Consider the following 23,076-nt stretch of genomic DNA (forward strand, 5'->3'; position numbering starts at 1 on the left):
AAGAACTGAACTGCCCTGGATTATTTCCCAAATTTCAGGGCCTATTCCTAGCTTTGGGCTGTTGGTTTGGGGTTTTTTTAAATCTTCCATCTGTGCTTAGCTCAACTTTTTGTCCTATTCTCCCCAGGCCCAGCCTGGGGCAACTTCCAGGTTAAGCAGGTGATAATACAGCCTTTCCCTGCTGTGTAGTAAGGTCTTCTTTGCAGGACACAGAATTGTACTGTTAGATGCAAAGGCAGGTGACAAGCACAGACCTGGATGAACACTATACAACTTCAGGCACAAAATCAACATGAAGGCTGCCAAACAAAAAAAAATAGCAAAAGAAAATAGCCATCTGCAAGGCAAACCACAGCAACCCAGTCTAATTGCCTAATTCAAAGTCTCCAGCTAAATAAAGATAGCTCTGTAGTCGCCTGAAGCAGCTCATCACTACAAAAGGCTCAGAAACACACAAACAAAACTCTGTGTGGGGAAAGGAGTGTGGGAGGAAGAAGTCTTCGGAATAATCACAGAAATGATGAAATCAGTGTTTTTCCCACTTAGGTGGTAAAATTAGAAAATAACAACAATAATAATGACAATGGTAATAATGCTTTGCTGTATTTACTGAAATAACACCAACCTGGACCAGAGATGCAGCTCCATAGACGTTGTGCTGAGAGACAACATGACCCGTGCCGTGTATGCAGCATGGGCTGGGTTGTGGAGTGGCTTTAGGGAGCCCCCTGACACCAGGCAGGGTCCTCTTGGTGCATCAGAGCCGTACATCTGCTTTTTCCCTCCTCCCTGCTATGGCCTCTGGGAAGCAAAACACAGTGTACAGTCCCACACTCCAAAGTGTATCACTGGAAACTGTGCTTTTACAATGATCCTCAGGACTTCTGTGGTGTTCTTCTAAACTGGATGGTTATATTACCTCAGCATGGCAATTAATGACAGTTAAATATAAGTTGAGAATTAGTGTCTGCCAACTTGATATGACGTAGCCATTCGCAGGATTTTTAAGCTGTTTCCTGTGGAAATCATTATTCTTCAAATACACTCCTTCAGCTTTGTCATCTAGTGTATAACCTGTGTATGTTGATTTTCAAATTAAAGCTTGGCATTGTAACAGTGAAGAAACACGGCGTCTGCAGTAGAAATGCCAAAATCCTGGAAGCTGCTCCACGGGCAGATGGTAGGAATCTAAGCAAAGAAAATGCAAGAGGTGTGTTTTGAGGTTGCTGTATTTGATTTTAGGTATTTTTTTTTTCAATGTATGCAATATACTGGAATACATGTTAAAGCCCTGGCAATGCTCTATAAACCAGGTGCCATTCTTAGTATTTGAGCAATATCATAGAGTTTCAAAAAGAGAAAGAAGATCATTGGGAATCATAAGGATGATTTGGAAAGAACATAGAAAATGCTGCCTCTTCAGCAATCAAGATGAGCTCCGACCACTTCCCAGGATGCAGTTTCCAGCCTTCATCCTGCATAATGAAATGAGCCAGGTTACACATGTGAACAAACTCTTATTCAATAATGTTACCAGAGATTTTCCAAGTGCATTAGTAATTCAATAAAATAATTTCCATGCTTCAATTAGATACGTGTGTATTTCTCCCCCCCTATCTAATCAGGACAAGCTGAATTATGTCAGAGGGGGCCATCATGCCTCCTTAGGCAGGGACTGGCAGTTGTAAGATAGCAGAGCACTTCTTTGCTCTGCAGGCAGCAGACATTCCTGTTGCAGGCAGAAGATTATAACCTGTCAAGTCAAAGTCTTAATCTCTTCTCAGTCATGAGTCAGTGATGAAATGGCAGTCAGCGCATGCACAGGCAGCAGGAGAAAGATTTGTTGTGGCTAATGAGAATACTAAAGGAGAAAAAACACATCAACTGACTTATACTGAAAATATAGAAGACTACAGTATGAGGAACAAACTTTAATGGCAGTACTCACAAGAAAATTAGAAATAAACAACCTAGCCACGCTAGGAGGAGAGTGGCTTATTTAAGACCGTCTATTAATTTTGATGAATATGCTGTAAATGTTTTGACAGAAAAAAGAACATGTTGTGTCATGCTAATCTATGTACCTAGGGGATTCACAAGTCCTGTAGCTAATATAAGAAAGATGGAGATCAGCTGGGTAAAAACACTGTTGACAAACAGCTCATCATTGCTGAAGTACTTACTGGTAGAATCATTGCTACCATTAATATTGTATCTCTTATAATAATAATATTGTACAGTCTAATATATTCATTCAGGCATGGTGCAAACTCAGAATTCATTTCTCTCCCTCCCTTCAGCCATTATTATATACTTCTTTTTATCTACTTCTTTTTATCTGTTTTGTTTTTTTAAGAGATTCCTAAAAATGTGACTCAGACAAGCCCTGTTCTGCCTTCTTTTTCATGAAGCAGGTGTACGCTTCTGCTAGCATGTCCGTCAGACTAGAGATAAAGTCAGGCATGCATCTTTTCATGGAAGCACCTTTTTTTTCCACTAACAGACCATAAGACAGAAATCCTGCAGCCAAATTCTATGGCCCAAAATATTAGGAAGGAGAATGGAGAAAGCCTGGCAGAAGACACTGGCTCCAGCCAAGGAAGACTGCAATACTTCTATTCACTTAAAAACCATAGAAAGGCTGTTTAATAATATTTTCCAAGACAATTGCTGGCTAGAAGTGTTTTAAGGTGTGATAGGTTGTACCAGCTGCTAAGGGTATGTAATTAGTGAACGTTTGTTTTCCACTGCCTAAATAGCAACCTTAGAGGGCTCAAGCAGAAAGCTGGAGAGGTTGATTCTAGGAATACTTTAGAGTCTTCTTAAAAGAATGCCTCCTCTAAGGAGACTGGTCTAGCCACCCCAGTGCCTGCCCGTGCAGCACTGCCAGCCTCTGCTGAAGGCATGCTGTGAGAAGCCCGGTATATAAACCCAAATAAAGCGCTGCAATGACACTGCTACACTGCTTCTAGCTCTTGTTCAGAGTCAGGAAAGGTAGTGCTGAACAAGACTCGCTGCTTTGGATTCAATTTGGGTATCTTCTGCAAAAGCGGAAGGTTTTTTTGACTGCTTTTCTGAGGTGCCTCCGGCAGCACTGTATAGAAAATGTAGCTGCCTAACCATGGGCTTGGGATTCAGCTCTGAAAAGGGAGGGCAGTCAAAGTGGATTTATTAACTCTACCTATAATTGCCTCATTTCCTACTGCTACAGAGCTGTACTATGTATCATTCCAGGGATAATTTAGATGGATGAATGTAAATGCACTGTTGCTAGAAAAAATATGAATGTGAAGTGCACTTATATATCAAAAGATATCCATGGATAGATAATTCAACAACAGCATACCTGAGCTGAAGGGCCATTTCACATAGCACCAAACATTGATGCAGTCTTTTTCGTATGCTCTGCCTCTCTAAATTTTTTCAGTCACCTTGTGTTTTCTAGAGCAGCTGCTTTAGATCCAGCCTCATCATCAGAAAGCACGTAATTTAGCAGGTGTATCTTATGAAACTCAATTTCTGCCTGTTTTTTCTTGGATTCATTAAGCTACTTCTTCCATTCTCAGGATGATCCATGGCAGATTGCAATCTTCTCCCATTTACAACATACCCTTGGCTTTTTATTGTCTGTTCTTTAAAGATTAATTACTAATGTACTAACCCACAGAAGGTAGCATATAGCTACACATCATTTCTTCTAACGCCAAAGGTTCTTTCTGAGGTCAGTTTGGTGAGTTTTTGAGAATCAATACAGAGGGGCTTAGGAATAAGAATCATTACAAATGCCCTAAATGATTAATGATTAATTTAACATGAGCTAGGATGCCATATTTAAAAGTAGTAACATACTTCCACTTTTTAAATGCAAAATATTACTTGTATTACAAGTAATATTCCTCATTGCCACACCTTGCACATTGCATAGGGCCAAAATATATAATAGAATTAATAACTTTTCATTAATATGAAATTAATTATTAATTAATATATCACATTTACATAGTAATGTGTGAGGGAGGGGCATTTTCAGGCTGTGGGGCAGATGAAGATTGAGCTATGTAATAAAATTCATGGATAAATTACTAATGGTACCCTATCTAAGGCTGACATATTGACTAACCCTCCTATGAACATCAAACAGGTCAGCGCACTAAGAAGTTACTAACTAGCTGATGCTTGTGGTGTTTTCCTTATGGTAGTTTGAAAGGAAAAGAAAATAGCCCAGATGTGGATGGTATTTTCACTATTGCAAGAAACCTATGGCCCCATTTTGCAACATTTCTCTGAATTTTACTTTAGGAAACAGTTTTATAAAGTGCTGATACTCAGGCTCTCTGTGGTGCTGTGAAATGAGCAAGGCCAGAATGGCAGAGTAGCTTTAAAGCTGACTGCAGTTAAAGAGTAGCCTGTGTTTATTGAACTTGACAGTGCTCTGCTCACCTCCCATTACAATTAGAAAGTTAAATATAGGACAATACCTGTAGGTAAAAGATCCTAAATCATCTGTGAACTATTCATTTCTTTGAAGCTTGTTAAATGGAGGCAATCTAGCCAGGCATTCAACAAATTAACCAATATGCACATTTGTCCAAGCAAATTAAATTCTGCAGCAGTCTTATCACTGTATAAACCTTGCTGAGCTGAACCTCCTGGAAAATGACTTAAGCCTCAGTGGGGAGGAGATGCTAAATTGTGCCTTATACTGAAAATCACTATGGATAATCTCATTTTTACACTTAAAAAAAATGTTATTTTTGTACACACATGAAGATGTGTTTTTAACCTCTGCTCTGTTGTGTCAAACCATACTGCACAAAGTTTGGGAGGGGGAGTGTCTCCTACTACAACTTGTAAAAGTACTTCAGATTATGGGACTTTCATCTTAGTAGTATTGCAATGAATTATTATAAATATTTTGTATTTATGAATATCTTATACTTGCACATGGAATATTTCTTTTCATACGTTATTTAGACAAAGCTGCTAAGTGCAGCAAAACTGCATGAATGCCCCAGAGCTAGATGGCTGTTCTACACATAAAAGCTTGTTCATTTAAATTGCACATGTTTAGAGAGGGCTTTTGGATTTCCCTGTTGAAAAACAGCTTAGTACAGAAATACCCACAGAAATTAGGACTGGAGGGCACTTCTAGACTATGTCTTTACAAGAAACAGGGCCATGACCTCTCCCTTCGTCCTGAGCGCAAATACCATGTTGTAGTTGAATACTTTCCCTCCTGAATGTGACAGCCAGAGTGGCTGTCTTTAGAGTCTTTTGGAGTGGCAGAATCTTTGGAGATTAGGTCCCCAGGACAGTGACCAGTACAGGGCTGAGCTCCAGTGGGTATGTTACTGGTAGTTTAGCTAGTAGTTTGGTACCAGTGCTTGAGCCTGCTGCCAGTGCTAGAGAGCATAGAGGGACAGGTTTGTCCTGGGAGGCTCCTGGTTCATCTCCTTGCCTTCGGGCTGGGAATAAACAAACATCTCCAGAGGATTCCACAGCCTCCCTAACCATTTCTCTATGTATTTTGCCATTTCTCTATCCCTATTGTTGGTAATATTTTCATCACGTTTAATCAAAATCTACTTTGCTTCAGTTTAAGCTCATTATTCCCAGTTCGTACCACATGAGATCGAGAGCACATTATTTCCCTCAGCTTTATTGTCACTTCTCCATTTTGTAAATGAAATACTTCTGTTTCCTTTAGTCTCTCCCTGCAGGTTATTACAGAAATGGCATGTATTTTAGACCTCCAATCATTCCAGTTTCTTCCCTCCGATTTTTGCCAAGTTGGCCCAATCTCTTCTTACACTCCTAACAGGTGCCTTACCCACAGAATCTTGCACAGTAGAAAAACTGTGTCACATATGCATGACATTCTTCTTGATACCTCCCACTATGACGTAGTTTTTTTTCACCACGGCATGCTTCTGACTTGTGCTCAGCCTGTGATTCGGATCCCATTGGTCCTTGTTGGTAGAACTGCTGTCAAATTCATGTTTTCCAATAATGTATTTAAGCAGCTGACTACTCCAGAAGAATATGGAGTGTTTGCATTTCTTTTATTGAATCGCATCCTGTGATATACATATAAAACTGATTAAACATTTTTGCTGATGCTCTACATTTTGCTGATGTTTCTTCAATGCCTGTATCTTCCAATCTTCCATGGTTTTCATTTACTAGATTTTGAGTGGCAACTTGGCATATACTTACGGTTTGAAAAGTATGTTCAGCAGTCTTGTAAAGATCATTCAGAAAGGCACCTGAGCAGTAGAGCTTGCTTCACTTTCGCTCCTCATTTTGTTCGGTGTTCAAACCGCAGCTGATAGCTTTCACCAGCTAGCCCTCTTGATTGTTTATGCTGCCTCCGTCAAAATAGCTTTTATCTTGGAAGAACATGCGCTGGGATAGCATCAATTACTTAATGCTTTTTAACAGTTCTGTGCTCTTGACATCCCTTGTTATAGCCAGAGAGACCACAGACTCTTTCCATGCTAAACAGCCCAGTATCTTTCCTGCTTTCCCAAAGGAGGTAACTAATGTCTTGGGAATACTAATATCTTTCTTGTACAACAGCATCAGGTTTTAGCTGCACATCCATGCCATCTTTTAAACAGTCCTGCGCTCACTCTGCATACATCTTTCTGCAGAATGCTTTGAGGTGCAGGGCTGAAGGGACATGAGGCAAAGCAGGACTATTGGCACCCAAAATACCAAGTGATTGTTTTCTGTCTAGCTTGCTCTCTTTTTTTCACTTTTTTTTCCCCCAGATGCAAGCACCTGACTGCCATCACTCACTACTAATTGCCAAGCAAAACAGGTAACACACATTCTGTCCCTCCTGTACAGGCTAGCCAAGCTATGCTGAATAACTTATTATCATTCTTCATTATTTCTTGAGTGCAAGTGAAATGGAGTGTGTAGCAGAGGTGACAGGTACCAGTCTGGGAGACAACTGGTACAGAATATTAATCTAGTTATTGTAAGTGTCTCACTCTCTAACCAATGCTTTCTTTGGCTATTTTTGTTTGTCTCTTTTTATGGACTAATACAAATAGTTTATCTGTGTCACTCATTTTCTCCCTTTGTATTAACCAAGGGGTTAATACTTCTGTGTAAGCAGAGTGGGATTCAAGGGCAAAACAACAATCAATATTACTAGAGGCTGTGGGATGTTAATTGTTCAGCCCTGCTTCATGCTTTGTTTTGCTTTTGGTTTGTTGTTTGGTTTGTTGTTTTTCTTTTCAAATCTTTTCCTTTATTGATTCCTTACCTCCCTACTAATCCCTCCCAGAAAAAAAGGGAAGGCTGTCCACATCTTTCTAAATAAAAGTGACAGCTTGGGTGGTAGAGCTCAGATGAGCAATCATAGGTTGTTTGTACCAGGAACTGCTGATGTTATTGAGGGCAAGTGCAAGTAAGGTTACCTACTGATCACTACTTCTTCTTTAGTTGCTATCTATCCTCAACACAAAGTAGTATGACAGTGCAGCCTGTGTATCCCAACACGACAGAATAGCATGCACAAGAAATGCTCAGGGATGTTGTACTTGATACTTGGAAGTGCTCTGAATTTCTCACTGCTTTCTGAGACCCAACAGTGGGCACACAGACCGCCTACCTTTGCAAATCTGAGTCCTTCCGCAGAGACTAAGGGGCCTGGCGTCCTTTCACACCACTGCAGCTGCAAGAGCAGCTGAGAGAGATGGAAATGAATGGTGCCTGGGTCCCATGCAGACTGCCAAGATGTGCACTCAGGAGGAGCCCGAAGGGCAGGTTTATCCCTGAGGACACCAGCTGGACAGCCATAGGCAGGATTTAGGAAAGGAGAGGAGGCTCCTGTGGACAGCTAATACACATGGGTCCTAATTAGCCTTCTTGTCTGGGAGCAGCTACATAAATGTATCATGTGGTCCTACTCTATGTGTGTAAGGTGAGAGTTTGGAGAAATTCCACCACACAGGAATGTGGCCACCACTGACAGACTTCAATGCACCACAGCCACTACTGCAGACGTGTGGCTTCAGCTACATGCCATACGTGGATCTCTGCTCTGAGACAGGAAGAGGTTGTCATTGCGCATGCTTACTTTGTAGGAAATCATACAAATTTATTTTTCCTTCTATTTTTTAATCCCTCTCCTGAAGCATTTACCTTGTACCTGATTGTAGCTTGGCCTGTGAAACTCATGAGTATTCAACAATCTCCTCTTGAAATGGAAGTCTTCCAAAGTTTCCTTATCAGAGTGTCTCAGGCTATACACAGATTATATCACAAGCAAGAAGGACCAAAGCAAACACTCCAGTGTACCAAATATTTGCTTTGTCTCATTATTTTATACAGCTAGTATTAGACTTACTGCTTTGACCACAGGTATTATGGTTGGGGGAGAGGAGGTGAGCAGTGAGCCAGTCGTTTCTCCTTTACGAGAAAGGACAAATAGGAAAAAGCAGCCCTAGGTAACAGACATTCCTGAAAACCATACTCTGAGGAGCTTTTTAGTAAAGGCAAAACAAATCAAAAAAGTGGGGGTTTGGAGCATCAAAAGGATGGCTGGAAGAACAGAAAGTCAGCAGTGCTGAGAATGATGGGTTGACACAGACACAGTGTCTTTGGAGTATGGAACATCAATATCACAAACAGATGAAAAGGGATTGAAAATGAAAACAAAATCCTAATGCGTCTGGGGAGACAAGGAAGTTACCAGTCAGAGGGAGGGGCATTAATTAGGACATGCAAAGTAGAAAATCGTTTAGAGACACAGAACCCATTAACAGCTCATCGCCCCAAGCTAAATTTAAATAGGAGACACAAAAATGGCACTTCTACACTGTCTGACATGCACTGGCTACCGCTGTGATGAAAGAAGAGCTTAGTTCTGCAGTGGTTTATGAACTATGGCAGTATCCTCCTAAACTGCTTTTGCTTATTGATGGGGAGGATGGCCACACTGATCTAAGCAAGGCAATGCATAAGCCTGGAGTACCCACACCAGAGGGGTGAAACCTTCTCCAAGCTGAGTGGGCTGTCAAGGCTCCTCATTGATGAGACACTCTTGTCCCACAAAAGTACTATTAAATAACAACCCAGTGCCTTCAGACTCCTGGGATGCAGTCGCCAGGCACATGGCAGACAATCTGGTTGATGGAAGTTTCCAATAATCGTGCAAAAGAGAAGCCCTGTGACAGTGAATTTTGCTGTTGTGCCTGTGGCAAAGTTTCACGGCTCACCAATAAGATGCCGTGCAGGGCTCTTAAATGGTGCGGCAGACGGTAGACAAAGACTGTCTAGCGCTGCAAAAATAATGGAGTCTATCATTACCCACACCAGAGGTTCCCTGGCAACTCCTAACTCAGGTATTTTGTTAGCAAGCCAAGGAATACAAGCATGAAACAACTCCTGTGATTCTGAGAGCATGTAAAGTCTAATGTGCATTTCAATAAGGAAATAAAGTCACCAACTGATGTGTACTTTGCAGGTTAAAACAATTTTGTGCTGCTGAAAATCTCCAGCTATGAGTCTTCCACTCCACTAATTTCTTCCTGAACACATTGATATGTGAAGCAGAACAAAACTACGTACACGTGAATTCCTTAAAGAGCAAATGTCTTGGGTAAGTAACAGATAGGAAACTGAATGAGATTTAATGACATACTGGATTGTTGCAGAGACCTGTAACTTCTTATTTCCAAAGTTGTTCAGAAGAGAACATGGAAACAACAAAGATAAGCTGCTACGAAACAAGTGGAAAGCCATGGAGAAGAGGCAAGCTGCAGGGATCCTTCCTTCAAGTAGACTCTGGGAAATGAAATCTTGTGGAGAGCAGCGTTAAAGGGGTCTTGGTTTTGGCCACTTTAGTATTTGACAGCATAGGAAAATGGGGATTTAGGCTATTGCTGACAATAACAAGCCTAAACTTCATTTCCAAAATAGCAAGCTTGCCTAGATAACAACCTTTAGCCACAGAAATGAGTCCACACTAACACTGTGGCCAGCAGCAACAGAAGGTCAATTGTTTAGGAAGAGAATATACCTGCTGTCAAACAGGGTAACTGAAGGTGAATAGACAAGTGTCCTGGGTTCAGCAGCAGCAGTCATTTTTCTCCTTCTTAGGAGCTAGTACAGAGCTGTGTTTTGATCTTTTGGCCTGGGAACAGTGCTGATAACGCCGATGTTTTCAGTTGCTGCTCGAATGTTTGGTCTGGCCAAGGACTTTCTGAGCCTCACGCTCTGCCAGGGAGGAGGGGAGGCTGGGAGGAAGCAGAGACAGGACACCTGACCCAAACTAGCCAAAGGGGTATTCCATACCACAGCACGTCATGCCCAGGATGTAACGGGGAGCTACCCCGGAAGGGCTGGGATGGCAGGGTTGGACAAGGTATCGGTCGGTACTCGGCTGGGGGGAGTGGGGCGAGTTATCTGTTGGCTGGTGCTGAGGTGTTGTATTCTCTTCCCTTGTTATTTCCTTTATCATTATTATTATTGGTGGTAGCAGTAGTGGTTTGTGTTATACCTTAGTTACTAAACTGTTCTTATCTCAACCCGTGGGAGTTGCATTCTTTTTTATTCTCCTCTCCATCCCTCCACGAGCAGGGGGAGGGCAAGAAGGGGGGGAGTGAGTGAACGAGGTTTGTGGTTGGGTTTAAACCACAACAACAAGTAGTGCTCAGTGCCTTGAACCTGCAAGGGCCACTGCCTAAGCCTCCTGAAAAATTACTCCAGATGCTCTCCAGTATTTTCTTTGACTAGAAAACAGGTTAGGACCATGCAACCTGTGCATGGGAAGTGGATACAGCTTCACATTGTTACATTCACGAGAGATCTTCACATCCACTCTTTGGGAAAGAAACATAGGAAAGTACAGATGATGCAAGTGTTCTCTGCCTTTGGTGTTTCTTAATTTCCTTATCCTGTAACCTGATACAATGTTCTTGTTAGAGAAACCGCTCAGAGAGCACAATATTAGTGTTGTTGTATTTTATCTCCCCTTTGGTTGTATTGATCAACCTTTAGCTTTAGATGAAATGCAGCACTGTGATTTTGATTTAGCGGCTGGAAGACCCGAAACCCGATCTCTTCTGTCCTGAATTAATTCCTCAAGGTAGGTCTGAAACTGGGGCTGAAGGGTTAGGAAGGATTGTTCCTCTCTCTGCCATGTTAACTCTCGTTTCTGTTATGGGTGTAACCATTAACAGTTCCCTTGTGGCATAGAAAAGTATTTGCAAGGAAACTTCTTGCTCCAGGAAATGCTCTCATACGCCTCCAGCCACACAGGAGCAAAGTAGAGATTGTGCCCACACAGAGCTGCATTGCTCGTTCCCGGGATATTAGCAGATCTAAACATTTTTGCTCAACTTTGACTTTTAAACAACTAGATCTTTCTTTCAAATGAAGCAAAATCATTGCAGGAAAGATTCTTGGCAGCACTTTTTGCCCTGGCTTCCTGAGGAATGCACTTGCTTTAGAAACTGAATGAAAAACCAATGGCACATAAAGCTGCCTTATGACAGTGCTGGCAGTTCTACCAGTTTCTCATCCGCCTATGATTACCAACCACTATGCATTATGTTAGAATTGTAACTTTGAAATTATAACCTCTGAGGACATGCTTTTTAACCTCCACTACCTCATTTTCTACTCTAAGAGTACTGCAGAAGTGCCATTTGAATAGCGGGTGCCAGCTTTTAAATGTGTGCAGTGGTTTTAATATACGATTAATAATAGTACCGAAAAAGTTCTTCAGCTGGACTGTCTGCATTCTCACACTCAGAGTCAACAAGAATATTTTAGTCATCTATACACCTCATATTTGCTACAGCAGAGAACAAAACTCTCAGTGTTTCCAGGCAACTTAGGTCCAGTGTGGAACCCCTTAAGCTTCTTTTGGCTCCAGAAAATATCCTATTATGACAACAATTTGGGTATTCCCGCTTTATATCCCACACAGCAGCAAGCGTGATGCTTAGTATGGCTTTAAAAAGCATCTCATGTAGTATTTACCTTCTTTTGTAGTAATCCATTTTCTTTTATCAGCAACCAAAACCAGTCTGTAAAGATGAAAATGTTCCTGCTCTAAACAGGAACGTTTCAAGTTTTGTGGTTGAGAACGTCAGCACCAGACTTCCAGCACGACCCGCAGAGCTGAAGACCCAAATTATAGGCCACTCCAAACTGAAAAATTTAAAAGAGCCGCTTCCCTCTTTCAAAAACTCCTCTGCATCTTTTTGGTTTCCCTAAGAACAAGTTGTTGATGATGGTATTTTCCTACTGTACTTACACCAGCCCGGATTTATAAAAGCCAGGCAGGCAACATTACCCAGCTGGAGCTGGAAGCGAGATTTGCTTGGGTGCTGGTGGAGAAGGCTGCCCAGTGGGTAAGAAAGGCTCCCTGCAGAAACTCAGACTTGTACCCTGTGATGTTCTCTCAAGCTCTGCCTGCAGCCCGTGCTTCCAGTGTGACCTACACTGATGCCTCAGTGCAGTTACGCAGCATCTCTGAAAATCATGTGATCCCTACACACATATAAGGAGCTTAACTTTGTATGCTTTGCTTTGAAGAACTGGGGCTTTTTTTTAGATAAAAATCTAAAAGCTATCATAGCATTTAAGACCAATAATAAGATTTAATTTCTTGATCATATTGGATGATGGTCTCTTCAGTGGCACAAGCTGAGCTTTACCTAAACAGCTTGATGAGGCTTCAGTGCCCCATGCCAGCCTCTTGTTCAGCCATGTGTCAAACACAGAGAGCTGAGAAGTCTGAACTGCCACCACGGCCACACGGGCATACCAAACAGCAGCACAGACTTGACCAAAACAGGTATGCCCAGGTAATGATGGCTCGTGATCCATGCCCCCTTTACCTTCTCTGCCCTTTGTTGTTTTAAGACATCTTTGCCCAGTCAGTGCGGGCAGGTGATGGTCTCCACAGCTGTACTCAAGCTTTGGGATACCAGGCACTTCCATTTGGCATACTGGGCACTTCCAGTTGCAGATCTGCATGTGCATGGCTTCTGCCACTTGTCACAGAGCAAACTATTTACTAACAGGGACGGTTCCAGTCCCCAAACCAGCATCTGTGTGATGCTGGCTGGTTATTCGCAGTCATAGGCATATTTTGGTGACTGTGATGGGCTGCTGGTGATATCAGTGCCTCCTGAGGGACACAAGGCTGATAAAAACACTAGTGCTAACTGGTGCCTTTTAGAGGCACAGCCATCTCCAAATGGCTAATTGTTGCACTAAGTGCTGACAGTACGAAATACTTGCTTTCTATTTGGGTTCACCTCCCTGAAATCATTTGCCCCCTCCTCCTACGAGAAGAAAACGATCGCATTCTGCCCTTTAATGCTGCAGGTATACAATATTTATAAATGCCGTGTGCATGATGAGGCAATACCGCCCTTCCTTAACGAGAAAAAACCCATCAGCCACCCAGAACGCCGGCGGCCCTGGCGAGGTCCCGGGGACCGCCCTGCCGCGGGCACATGCCGCTCCTACAGCAGCGGAGCAGCCGCACCGGGCTGCCCAGCGGCTCCGCTGCCGGCACCGCGGCTCCGCCGGGGTACCCACGCCAGGATCCGCTTTGCCGGTGCGGAGGGGCGGGCCGTGCTGCGTCGTGTCGAACCGAGCCGAGCCGAGCCGCCCCTCAGCTGTCCCCGCCCTCCGCCGCTCTGAGCCCAGCCCTCCCGGCGGCGGGGCCGGCTGCGCCGCTGTGCCATGCGAGGCTTTAAACGGCAGGTGCGGGGGAGCGGAGCAGACGCGCAAGCGGCGGCCCGGCGGTAGGGCGCCTTTCGGCTCGGCGGGAGCCGCGGCGGAGCGGAGCATGTCGGTGGCGACCGGGGGCAGCGAGGCGGCGGCGGCGGCAGCGGCAGCGGGCGGCGGCGGCGGCGGGAGCCGCGTTTTCTTCCAGAGCCCCCGCGGCGGCGGCGGCGGCTCCTCCGGTGGCTCCTCCCGGGAGGACTCGGTGTCGGCGGTGGTGCAGGTCCAGCAGCGGCGCCACCAGCAGGGGAAAGTCACGGTGAAATACGATCGGAAGGAGCTGCGGAAGCGGCTGGTGCTGGAGGAGTGGATCGTGGAGCAGCTGGGGCAGCTCTACGGCTGCGAGGTGCGGGGCACAGATAGAGTAGCGGGGCGCCGGCGCGGCTGCTGCCACCACAGCCCGCCCTGCCCGCCGCTGCACCCCTCGTCCCCGGTATCCTCCTGCCGCCCCGAGCCGCGCTCCGGCTGCGGCCAGGGGAGGGCTGCAGCTGCCACCTCCAAATGACATTCCCGAGCCGCCGCCCCTCGCCTCCGCTGTGCCCCTCCGGCGGAACGGGGGAATGTGTCCCCTGTCCGGCGGAAAGGGCGACCCCGGCCCCCCCGAGGTGAACGGGACCGGGCCGCCCTTGAGGACCGGCGGCGGCTGCGGCAGGGCCAGGGGTGCGGGCGGTGCCGGGCTCCGGGGGCGGTGCTCGGGCGGGAGCCGCGGGCCCCAGGCAGGGCGGGCCGGGGCGCGGCGGCTCCTTCCCCGGGATGGGGGCGGGCGATCCCCGTTAGCAGCGCGCTGGCCCTGCGCCGGGCCCGAGGGGAGAGCGGGGTGCGCGGAACAAGGAGGGGGAGGCTGGAGGGAGAGGCAGCTGCGCGGCGGCGGCGGCTGCTGCGAGGGGTGGACCCCGGTGCGGGTACGGTCACCGCTGGATCATGGTTCTGTGTTACCCCGGCCCCAGAAGCGGGATAGGTGGTAGCCGGGAAATTACAGTTTGAGGATCATGAGGATGAAAATGGAAAACGCTGGGGGTCTGTGTATTTAATTTGTAGGTATCAAGCCTGTTTTTCTGTCACTCGGCAAAAAAGTATTTCTAGTTGAACAGGAGGGTTTTTCAAGTTTATTCGAAGGCACAGTAACTGTTCTATATCGAGATGACAGTGTTGTAAAGGGACCAGTACTTTGTTAAAGCTTCATTAGAAATGCAGACCTTCTAGTTTCCGGGGGATCCTACCTCAAGTATTTACAGTTATAAAGGATCAAAGCATCTAAACTGAGGTTCACAGGTAGTTTTCCCATCAGTAGTCTAATTTGCTTTATGACTTTTGAAGTGAGTGTGCATTTTGCAGTGAGCATCTCTGGAGCCAACATCTCACCCCAGGGTGCCCAGCTGCTCCGGAGCTGGGAAGGTGAGAGCTTGACAGTCCCGGAGGTGTGGATGTGAGGACCTAAATAATCAGGCCTGAATATCTAACACATGCATAATACAAATGCTTAAAGAAACTTCCTTTTGTCTCAAAACCAGTTTATCAGAAATTTGTCGGAGGGACACATAAAAAATGTGCATGTAACAAGTTAAACCTCCTTAACTATTCACATCCGTCAACCAAAGGAAGGAAAGATACCAATGGAAACTGGTTAAACTAGTTGTTACTCTTGGTCTAGGTGTGATTTTCCTCTGCAGCCTTGTGATTACTTAGGCCATGTAGCCGGTAGGCTGCAAGGATTTCTCTAAGATCAGAAGTACTTGTGGCTGTTTGCATGAACTGACGGTTTTATGTCTGCACGAGCTTATAGTGGTTAGTATCCGGCCTACTGGATCTGTTGCCTCTCACTTGGCTCCCGTTGTTCAAAATCACCAGGCCTTTTTGGGGTGTGTGCTGGGTGCTCTTGGCATACAGAAGAATGTAATACATGGGACCAAACTGAGGTTCAGAGGAGCTATTGCTCAAATAACTGTCTCGCTGGAGGAAAAAATCCTTCCAGTTTTTGCCTTACTGTTGTTGTCACCTCCAACTGAAATAGAAGGATGCCACCCTATTAAGATGGGGACCTTATATGGCTGCATAAAAAGAGAGTTTGGTTTCAGAGGTGACTTTGGGGGGAAATGGTTTGACATGTCAGATTAAAATGTTTCTGGCTTTGAAGGTTGAGGGCAAAATGTGTAAGTCTTCATTGCTGTTATGCATGAACTCTATCCAGTGTCAGCATGGATGACAGTAGTGAAAAGGTCAAGCAATTCATATGCTATCAGAATAAAGTTGAAGATGCATGATGAGTGTAGTGATTAAAGACAATAGCAATTTAATGCAAGATGCTTTGCTTCAATCTGCTTGAATTACATTTAGGCTTACAGATGTAGCTCTCAGCCTGAAACTTAATCACCTATGCAGACAGTTAATAACCCTGTCTGAAGGCAGGTTGTGTGTGTGTGTGTGTGTGTGTGTGTGTGTGTTGAGAATCGCTTGCTTTGACTTCCATGGGAGATCTGCCACAGCTTCTTGGTACGATGCCACTGAAGTTCTGAAACAATCTGAAATCTTCCAGAATGTCAGAAATGGCCATCAAATTGCTAATTCTGGAAGAGCTAACTAGTGTTAGTGTTTCACTGCTGTTCTCATTCAGAGCTCTGTTTCTAAGGAGCAATGTGCTTCTTTCCTGGGAAGAGCAGAAATGAGTAGAGGGCATTTGCAGTGCCGTACATTGAAAGTCTGCAAGAAGACCTGGGTGTTTCCTTGTGGAACTGCATAAAGGTAGTGCTTGCTCACTGTTTTCCGTTTAAACAATGTTTTCTATTAAATTATGCTAAAATTCGTCAGTAAGTGAGTACTTACAGAAAGATTCCCTTTATTCACATCTAAACATATTCATAGCCTGTTAAGTGCTTGCAAGTTAAGTCAGCTATAAGCCTGTTTTGGCTTGATGACAAGGTTGGGAAATACAGAGACAGGTTGGTTTGTGTTTAGTTTCTAATGGATCTTGTCTTTAGCAGTACACTTAATTTTAAAAATTGGACACCAAGCAGGATAATAGTGGTGGGGAAGTCGTTTAGAAGGAGAAGCTATTTTTAATGCTGACCACAGATCTGCACTACAAAGATCAGCATTAGAAAGGTTATTTTCACATGATGCAGACTTCAGAGATAAAAACAAGCCTGAATGGTAAAGGGTTTCTGAGATGGAAAACTTTAGTAGAACCAGAGACACTTAAGTAGAATTTGTTTGGCACCAGAACGGGTCAGGCTGATGTACTCGGGTCAAGTGCTTCAGGTGAGTGTCAGTCTGGCTCTTTACTCCTGGAGCTCCTTTATTTAAAAAATAAAGTTTTATAACCTGCTTTTCTTTTTCTGGTTTCTATGAATGCTGGAACTGAAATTGTGGTCATCAGTTGGTATACTGAAAATGCAGTGCCTTAATTGCAGGGCTTGAACCGACTTCGGTGTTGACCTTTGCTAGATATCTTGTTTCTAAGAAATAGTTTTTCCACAGATGCTTCATGTTTTGGTCTAAGTCCATTGGTTAAGAATTGCTAAATAATGCTGCACAGAACAACTTACATCATCACTATTCATTCCCTAATGGTTTGCAACTTGTAGTTCAGCATGAAAGTGATGACAGTCTAGTTTTCCAGACGTATGATCTGTGTTGTGTGCACCTGCCAAAATTGAACAACTTTATATAGGACAAAAAAAGGCCACTGCATTTGTCCCCAGAAACCATTCAACCTTGGAGGTGAATTACTGTGCTCAGGGGTCCTGTCTGCTTGCAATTACAGCATTTGCTATAAATGGCAGAAAGCTGATGGAATGAGTGCATTGAGAGCAGGCAGAGTGTTGCACAGCCTTAGTAAACAAGGAAGAAAGATTTTTGCTTCTGCTATGGGTTTGATGATATTTTTCAACATGGAGACTTGCATGTACGAATCAAATGAGCCCTTAGGCTTTGCACTCCAAAAGCTGAGTATAAAACTTAGCTTCAATATGAGATACCGCTGAGCTTAGTTGAGTATTCAGCTATTTTATTAGAGTGTGTCTACTCACGTGTGGAAATCTGTGCTTGGCAAAGGATATGATGTTGGTCTGGAAGTAACAGGGCATTATGTTCAAGCTTATCTCTCTTTCATTCCAGTGCAAAATACCCTGCAATTCTGTTCCAAAATTCAGCATACAAGAAAATACAGCTAGAAGAGCTGCCCATAGAAGCCCCTCAAGCATTTCCTTTAAGAGTAGAAAGCCATGGCAGACTGAGAGATGCCTTATGTAAGATTCAATTCCACCTCCTGAGTGGCATGAAGGTCTGAAATGGATAAAGGATTTAATGGTGTCAGGGCCAATCTTTGGCCATTAGTTTCAAAAATCAAAAGAGGTATTGGTGGGGTATGGGAGGGAGGGGAGCGATTTGACTTGATCCTGCATGGATTGAGCTCCTCTTCCCTGGGTGCTCTGTGACTGCAGTGCTGGAGTCACGGCTCTGGCCGTTTTCCTGAAGCTGTTGGGATATGCTAGCACTGATGGCTTGTCCCTAATATAGCATCAGAGAGTCTGTTGTGGTCTGTATGCACTTCAGTTTGAACTGGCTGGTGCTAGACAGAAGGCAAAAGGAAGGCTCTAATCTAGGCTGGAGGAAGAGAACACTGAAGTAAAACTTCCTAGCTTTCCCCTCCTGCTGCACAAATGTTTTGGCAGCAGGGGTAAAGCTAGTGGGAAGGTGTAAAAGATGGTCGGAGAGTTGTGGGGAAGGTGAGCTGTCTGTTTTGTCAGGCTTTTTGAGCAGGATGGGGTTTTGCTAGAGGAGTTCTAGTCACTTACTGTGTTTAAAGCCCAAGGATGGCTGCCTTGACTGTATTTTCAAAGTATTTTTCCAGTGCTGAGTCTTAGCTGCAGACTGATGTGTACTGGTGGTCTACCAAGAGCAGTGCTGCACATGCTGAATAATGGCTGTACAGCACCTCGGTTCCTCTGTGCATTTGCATCCAAACAGGCATGTCTTGTGACTTGGTAGACTCAGTTGCAGCTGTTTCTCCCCCTGCTGTTTGGGACTGTATTTATATGGGGCACTGACCTTCCATGCAGTATGGCCCACCTTCTGCAGCCCACCAGCGCAGGGGTCAGTGGTTCTGCATGCCCCACAGAGCCTGTCTGTCTGAGGTAGTTGCCATGGTGATCTGGTTTGCTCTGGGTATTGGAATAATGCTGAATAAAATGGTGCAAGGACTTCAGGGCCAAATGCTTCCTCCCCACACCTCACACATCCCACCCAGCCTTTCCAAAACAGCCTGGTCAGCATGCCACAAAGGCTGCCATGAAGTGATGTGGACCTGATGGTATGATCAGGTACTGCTTATTCCTCAGGCAAAGGTGAGGTAATGCTTGAAATTCGTTATTCATTTCTCAGAAAGGCCTTTGGTAAGGAGATCCACTGAGTAAAATGCTACCAAAACAAACTTTTGCTGACTGACTCTTTCAATAGACTTCCTCTAACTTGGACGAAGATCTCACAATGACAGTTGCACACGGGCTCCTTTCTAAATGGATTAAAAGTGGAAAGAGACTGAGAGGGGTCTGAGAATTAGAAAGTGACACTCCTTAAAGGGATGCAAGTCAATAGGAGATGTAATAAAGGATTTCCTTCTTTAGGAGATTGTCTGTTACATTCTAGATGCATTGGAGTAAAGTACTTGGAGGTGCATTAAATTTATTGGAAATGTATTTGGATCATTTCTTTTGGACAGCTATTACAGATGTCAGATCTCCATGCTGCACAGCATGAACTTTGGAGCACTTGCTTGAAGGCAAGGATGCTGCTCAATATACCCAGTTGAAGGGTTGCTCTGATCAGAGACCTACAAAGGACACAGGCAACACTGGTGTAGCAAAGGCTTTTTATATCATGTAGCAATCACAGTAAAGCATCTGAATCCCAGAAGTAGAAAATAGGAAGCCCAAAATGGCATATAAAATGCATGCTGTTGTTTTCACAGAAAGAGTAGGTTTAGGTGCTTGTGAGGGTGCCAAGCACCCATGGCTTTGAGGCCAGAGCCTTTTGTCTCTAAGTGTGCTGCTTAAACTCTTATCTTAGATTCTAAAGATCCTAATCTAGTAGGAAATGTACTGCCATTCAGCTGTTTTCCTCCTTTTTAAATGCAAAATTTGCACTACATCTCAAAGGAATTAAAAAGAAGTTGAGCAAGGCCAAGTGCAGGGTCCTGCGCGTGGGTCAGAGCAGTCTCAAGTGAATACAGGCAGGGCAGAGAAGGGCTGAAGAGCATCTCGGAGCAGAAGGGCTTGCAGGTGTTTGTGGAGTAGAAGCTCAACATGAGTGTGTGTGCTTGCAGCCCAGCAAGCCATCTGAAGGCTGGCCTGCATCAAAAGTAGTGTGACCAGCAGGTTGAGGGAGGTGATTCTCCTGCTTTACTCTGCTCCTGCAGTACTGCATTCAGCTCTGGAGCCCCAGCACAAGGCGGATGTAGACCTGTTGGAGTGAGTCCAGAACAGGGCCATAAAGATGCTCAGAGGGCTGGAGCACCTCTACTATGGAGAAAGGCTGAGAGTTGGGCTTGTTCAGCCTGGAGAAGAGAAGGCTCCAGGGAGACCTTAGAGCAGGCTTCCAGTACGTAAAGGGGGCCTACAAGAAAGCTAGAAAGGGACTTTTTACAAGGGCGTGTAGTGACAGGACAAGGGGGAATTGCTTCAAGCTGAAAAAGGGCAGATTTAGATTAGATATTAGGAAAAAATTTGTTTAGTATGAGGGTTGTGAGGCACTGGACCAGGTTGTAGCTGCCCAGTCCATAGAACTGTTCAAGGCCAGGTTGGATGGGGCTTTGAGCCGTAGTCTGGCCCTGCTCGTGGCAGTGGTTGGAGCTGGATAGTCTTTAAGACCCTTTCCAACCCAAACTTTTCTGTTATTCTAAGAAAATTATTCTTCTCTTACTTGAGTTTTGTATGGTCTGGACATAATCTCTGCACTGGTCATGCTTGGTTTTTTTGTATTAAGTAGCAGCAATATTCTTGACTGATAATTTAGAAGCTTTGCAGCATAAATCTTTATTTTCCATCAGCTATTCCGTAGCAAATCTTTTGTCCTTTCCCCCTCTGTTCAAGATTCAACTGGTCTCTGCTGAAGCGGTAGGTGTGGTTGTTTTATAACAAGGCAAAGAAATAATTGATTGCTTACATCACTTAGATTTTTATAATTGTACTTATAAACAGTAGCTTCCAACCGTTGTGGCTGCAAAGGCTCTTCTGCCTTTAGGCAAATTGCTTTACTTGGAGTCAGTGCTTGATTATCCAGAGTAACAAGGGAGGGGAGGCGGTGGAAGAGAGAACATGGACACAGTGGGGAAAAAAACATGGAATAAAAAAAATCAGTTGTAAACTATGCTGTAAATCATGCAGTGACCACACAGCTGAAGGAGGAAGAGGGGAATTGGTCATTAATCTACCCCATTTTCCCCACTCAAGTTCATCACACAAAATCATCTACATTGCTTTTGGACTTGAGTCTAGCTTGGATGTGTCTGTACTTGTAGTACAATTAAACTACAACATGGATGATCTATCCACAGAGAGCTGGGAGCTGGTTATGCAGCACTTTGTCGAAGATGCTGGGCTGACGTGCACTGCTAGTCCCTTGTACCCCGTGTTCTGACAGAGTGGGATCTCTCCCATTATCTTTGTAGCTTTGCATTAGCTGTTCTAAACTGTGCTATGGAAGCAAATGCCTGAAACAAAAATAACCCTGTTTAAATGAGGAAAATATGTATTTCATGGCACATCTGCCTGTTCTTAAAAGGCATAGGGGATGTTTCTAAATAGGTATTGTTTCTAAATATGTTCTACATGAAGTAAGACTTTATTTTACAAGTAGTGTGATAGTTTAGTCTCATGACAACCTTAAACCAATTTTCTATTGATTCATGCCTTGCAACGGGTTGCTGAACTCCTGATTGTGTTCTTGTAGTTCTCCTTTTAGATTAGCTTATGTCCAGCCACTTGAAAGGTATTTTACTTGGCCCCAGATCCAACAAAAAAAACCCGCCAAACAAAACCCTGAACAATTTTGTTGAGAATATTCATGTACGTGATGTGTGTAAAGCAGTTGTCTGAGAGTACAGGAGATGCTGATGAAAAAAATAAGCTATCCCATCTCTAACCTGATTCAGTCTGAATTATGCTCACCTTGTCTGTCACCACAGGTGATAAAGCAGCAGCAGCAACATCAATCCATTCTTCCAGCAGCCCTGTGTCTTGCCTGCAGTATAAGAAAGCCAAGTTCTCATTTTTTCCTTCCCTTTTTATTTCCCTTTCCTACATCTAACTCCAGAAACTTCTATTTGACAGCAGAAATTGAGTAGGTTAGACATGGCCATCCATCTGTGTCACCTCAGCGTTTGGCTGCCTGTCATAAAACATTGGCAATTCCTTTTGCTGTCCCCTCATGTGACGCATGGAGTTATGGAAGTCAAGATTTCTAGAAGTTACTAATGTTAGAGAAGGGGGGATAAAATCTTAATTGTATGCAGTCCATGCAGCAGCAATATGACTATTTCAAAGGTAGAATAAATTTAGTCTGTTAAAGATCTTTTTCTTGGAACAAGGAATTGTTTGGGCAGAGGTACTCACTGAAACAAATCAAATCCTCTTTGAAGTGATAAGTGTTTAATTCTGAGGATCCTGTTTGAATAGCAGAACTGTTACCTTTTTTTTTTCCCCCTTAGGGAGCATGATACCTATTCTAGGAACCAGTTCAACATGGTATCTTAAACTGTTTTCATGGAACACCCAGAGCACAGCCCCAGAAGGCATCTTGTTATCTTTTCAGTATTTATCAGTAGCACAAATCCAGTGGATCTAACTGGAGAGAAAAATCATAAAATGTACTATAGGTCTTTAATAATTAGAATGCTAGTAGCTTAATGCAGTGTAATACTGTTCAGCATGTGGAGCAAAGCTGGTACAAAAGATAGTATTAACTTAGTGGCCTAATGGTAAGTAATAAGTAGGTAAATGGCTGGCTTGTGCAGTGGTGTGAGTCTACTACACTGGAAGGTCACACTTCCAGTGGTGACTGAGAAGAGGTCACCGTTCTGAGTGTGCTGCCAACAAGGGGGATCACACATTTCAGGCCTGTGTGTTGGACTTCAAAATACAAATGATGGCACAATCAATGCCTAATGAATATCCTCTTGGCAGACTGTCTTAATAGCATTAATTTCCAGAATACAGATTTGGGAAGAATCTCAAAGGTCATAGGGTCTGCTTTCTCATTTGCAGATAAGCTCTTTGCATTTGATATAATTTTTATTTTTAATGGTGTAACTCAGTTATA

General features: G+C 44.1%; 1 protein-coding gene across 1 annotated transcript in view; it reads left to right on the forward strand.

Annotated features, from left to right (window-relative positions):
* Positions 1-13,653: 13,653 nt before the first annotated feature.
* Positions 13,654-23,076, forward strand: part of PPP1R14C (protein phosphatase 1 regulatory inhibitor subunit 14C) — a 53,823-nt gene continuing 44,400 nt past the window's right edge. The window contains exon 1 of the mRNA XM_065679087.1: positions 13,654-14,110. Within this exon, the coding sequence (XP_065535159.1) occupies positions 13,829-14,110 (282 nt within the window). The 5' untranslated portion in view covers positions 13,654-13,828. The remainder of the gene's footprint in view (positions 14,111-23,076) is intronic.

This window comes from Lathamus discolor, chromosome 5 (genome assembly GCF_037157495.1).
Source record: "Lathamus discolor isolate bLatDis1 chromosome 5, bLatDis1.hap1, whole genome shotgun sequence".
In the NCBI taxonomy this organism is placed as follows: domain Eukaryota; kingdom Metazoa; phylum Chordata; class Aves; order Psittaciformes; family Psittacidae; genus Lathamus; species Lathamus discolor.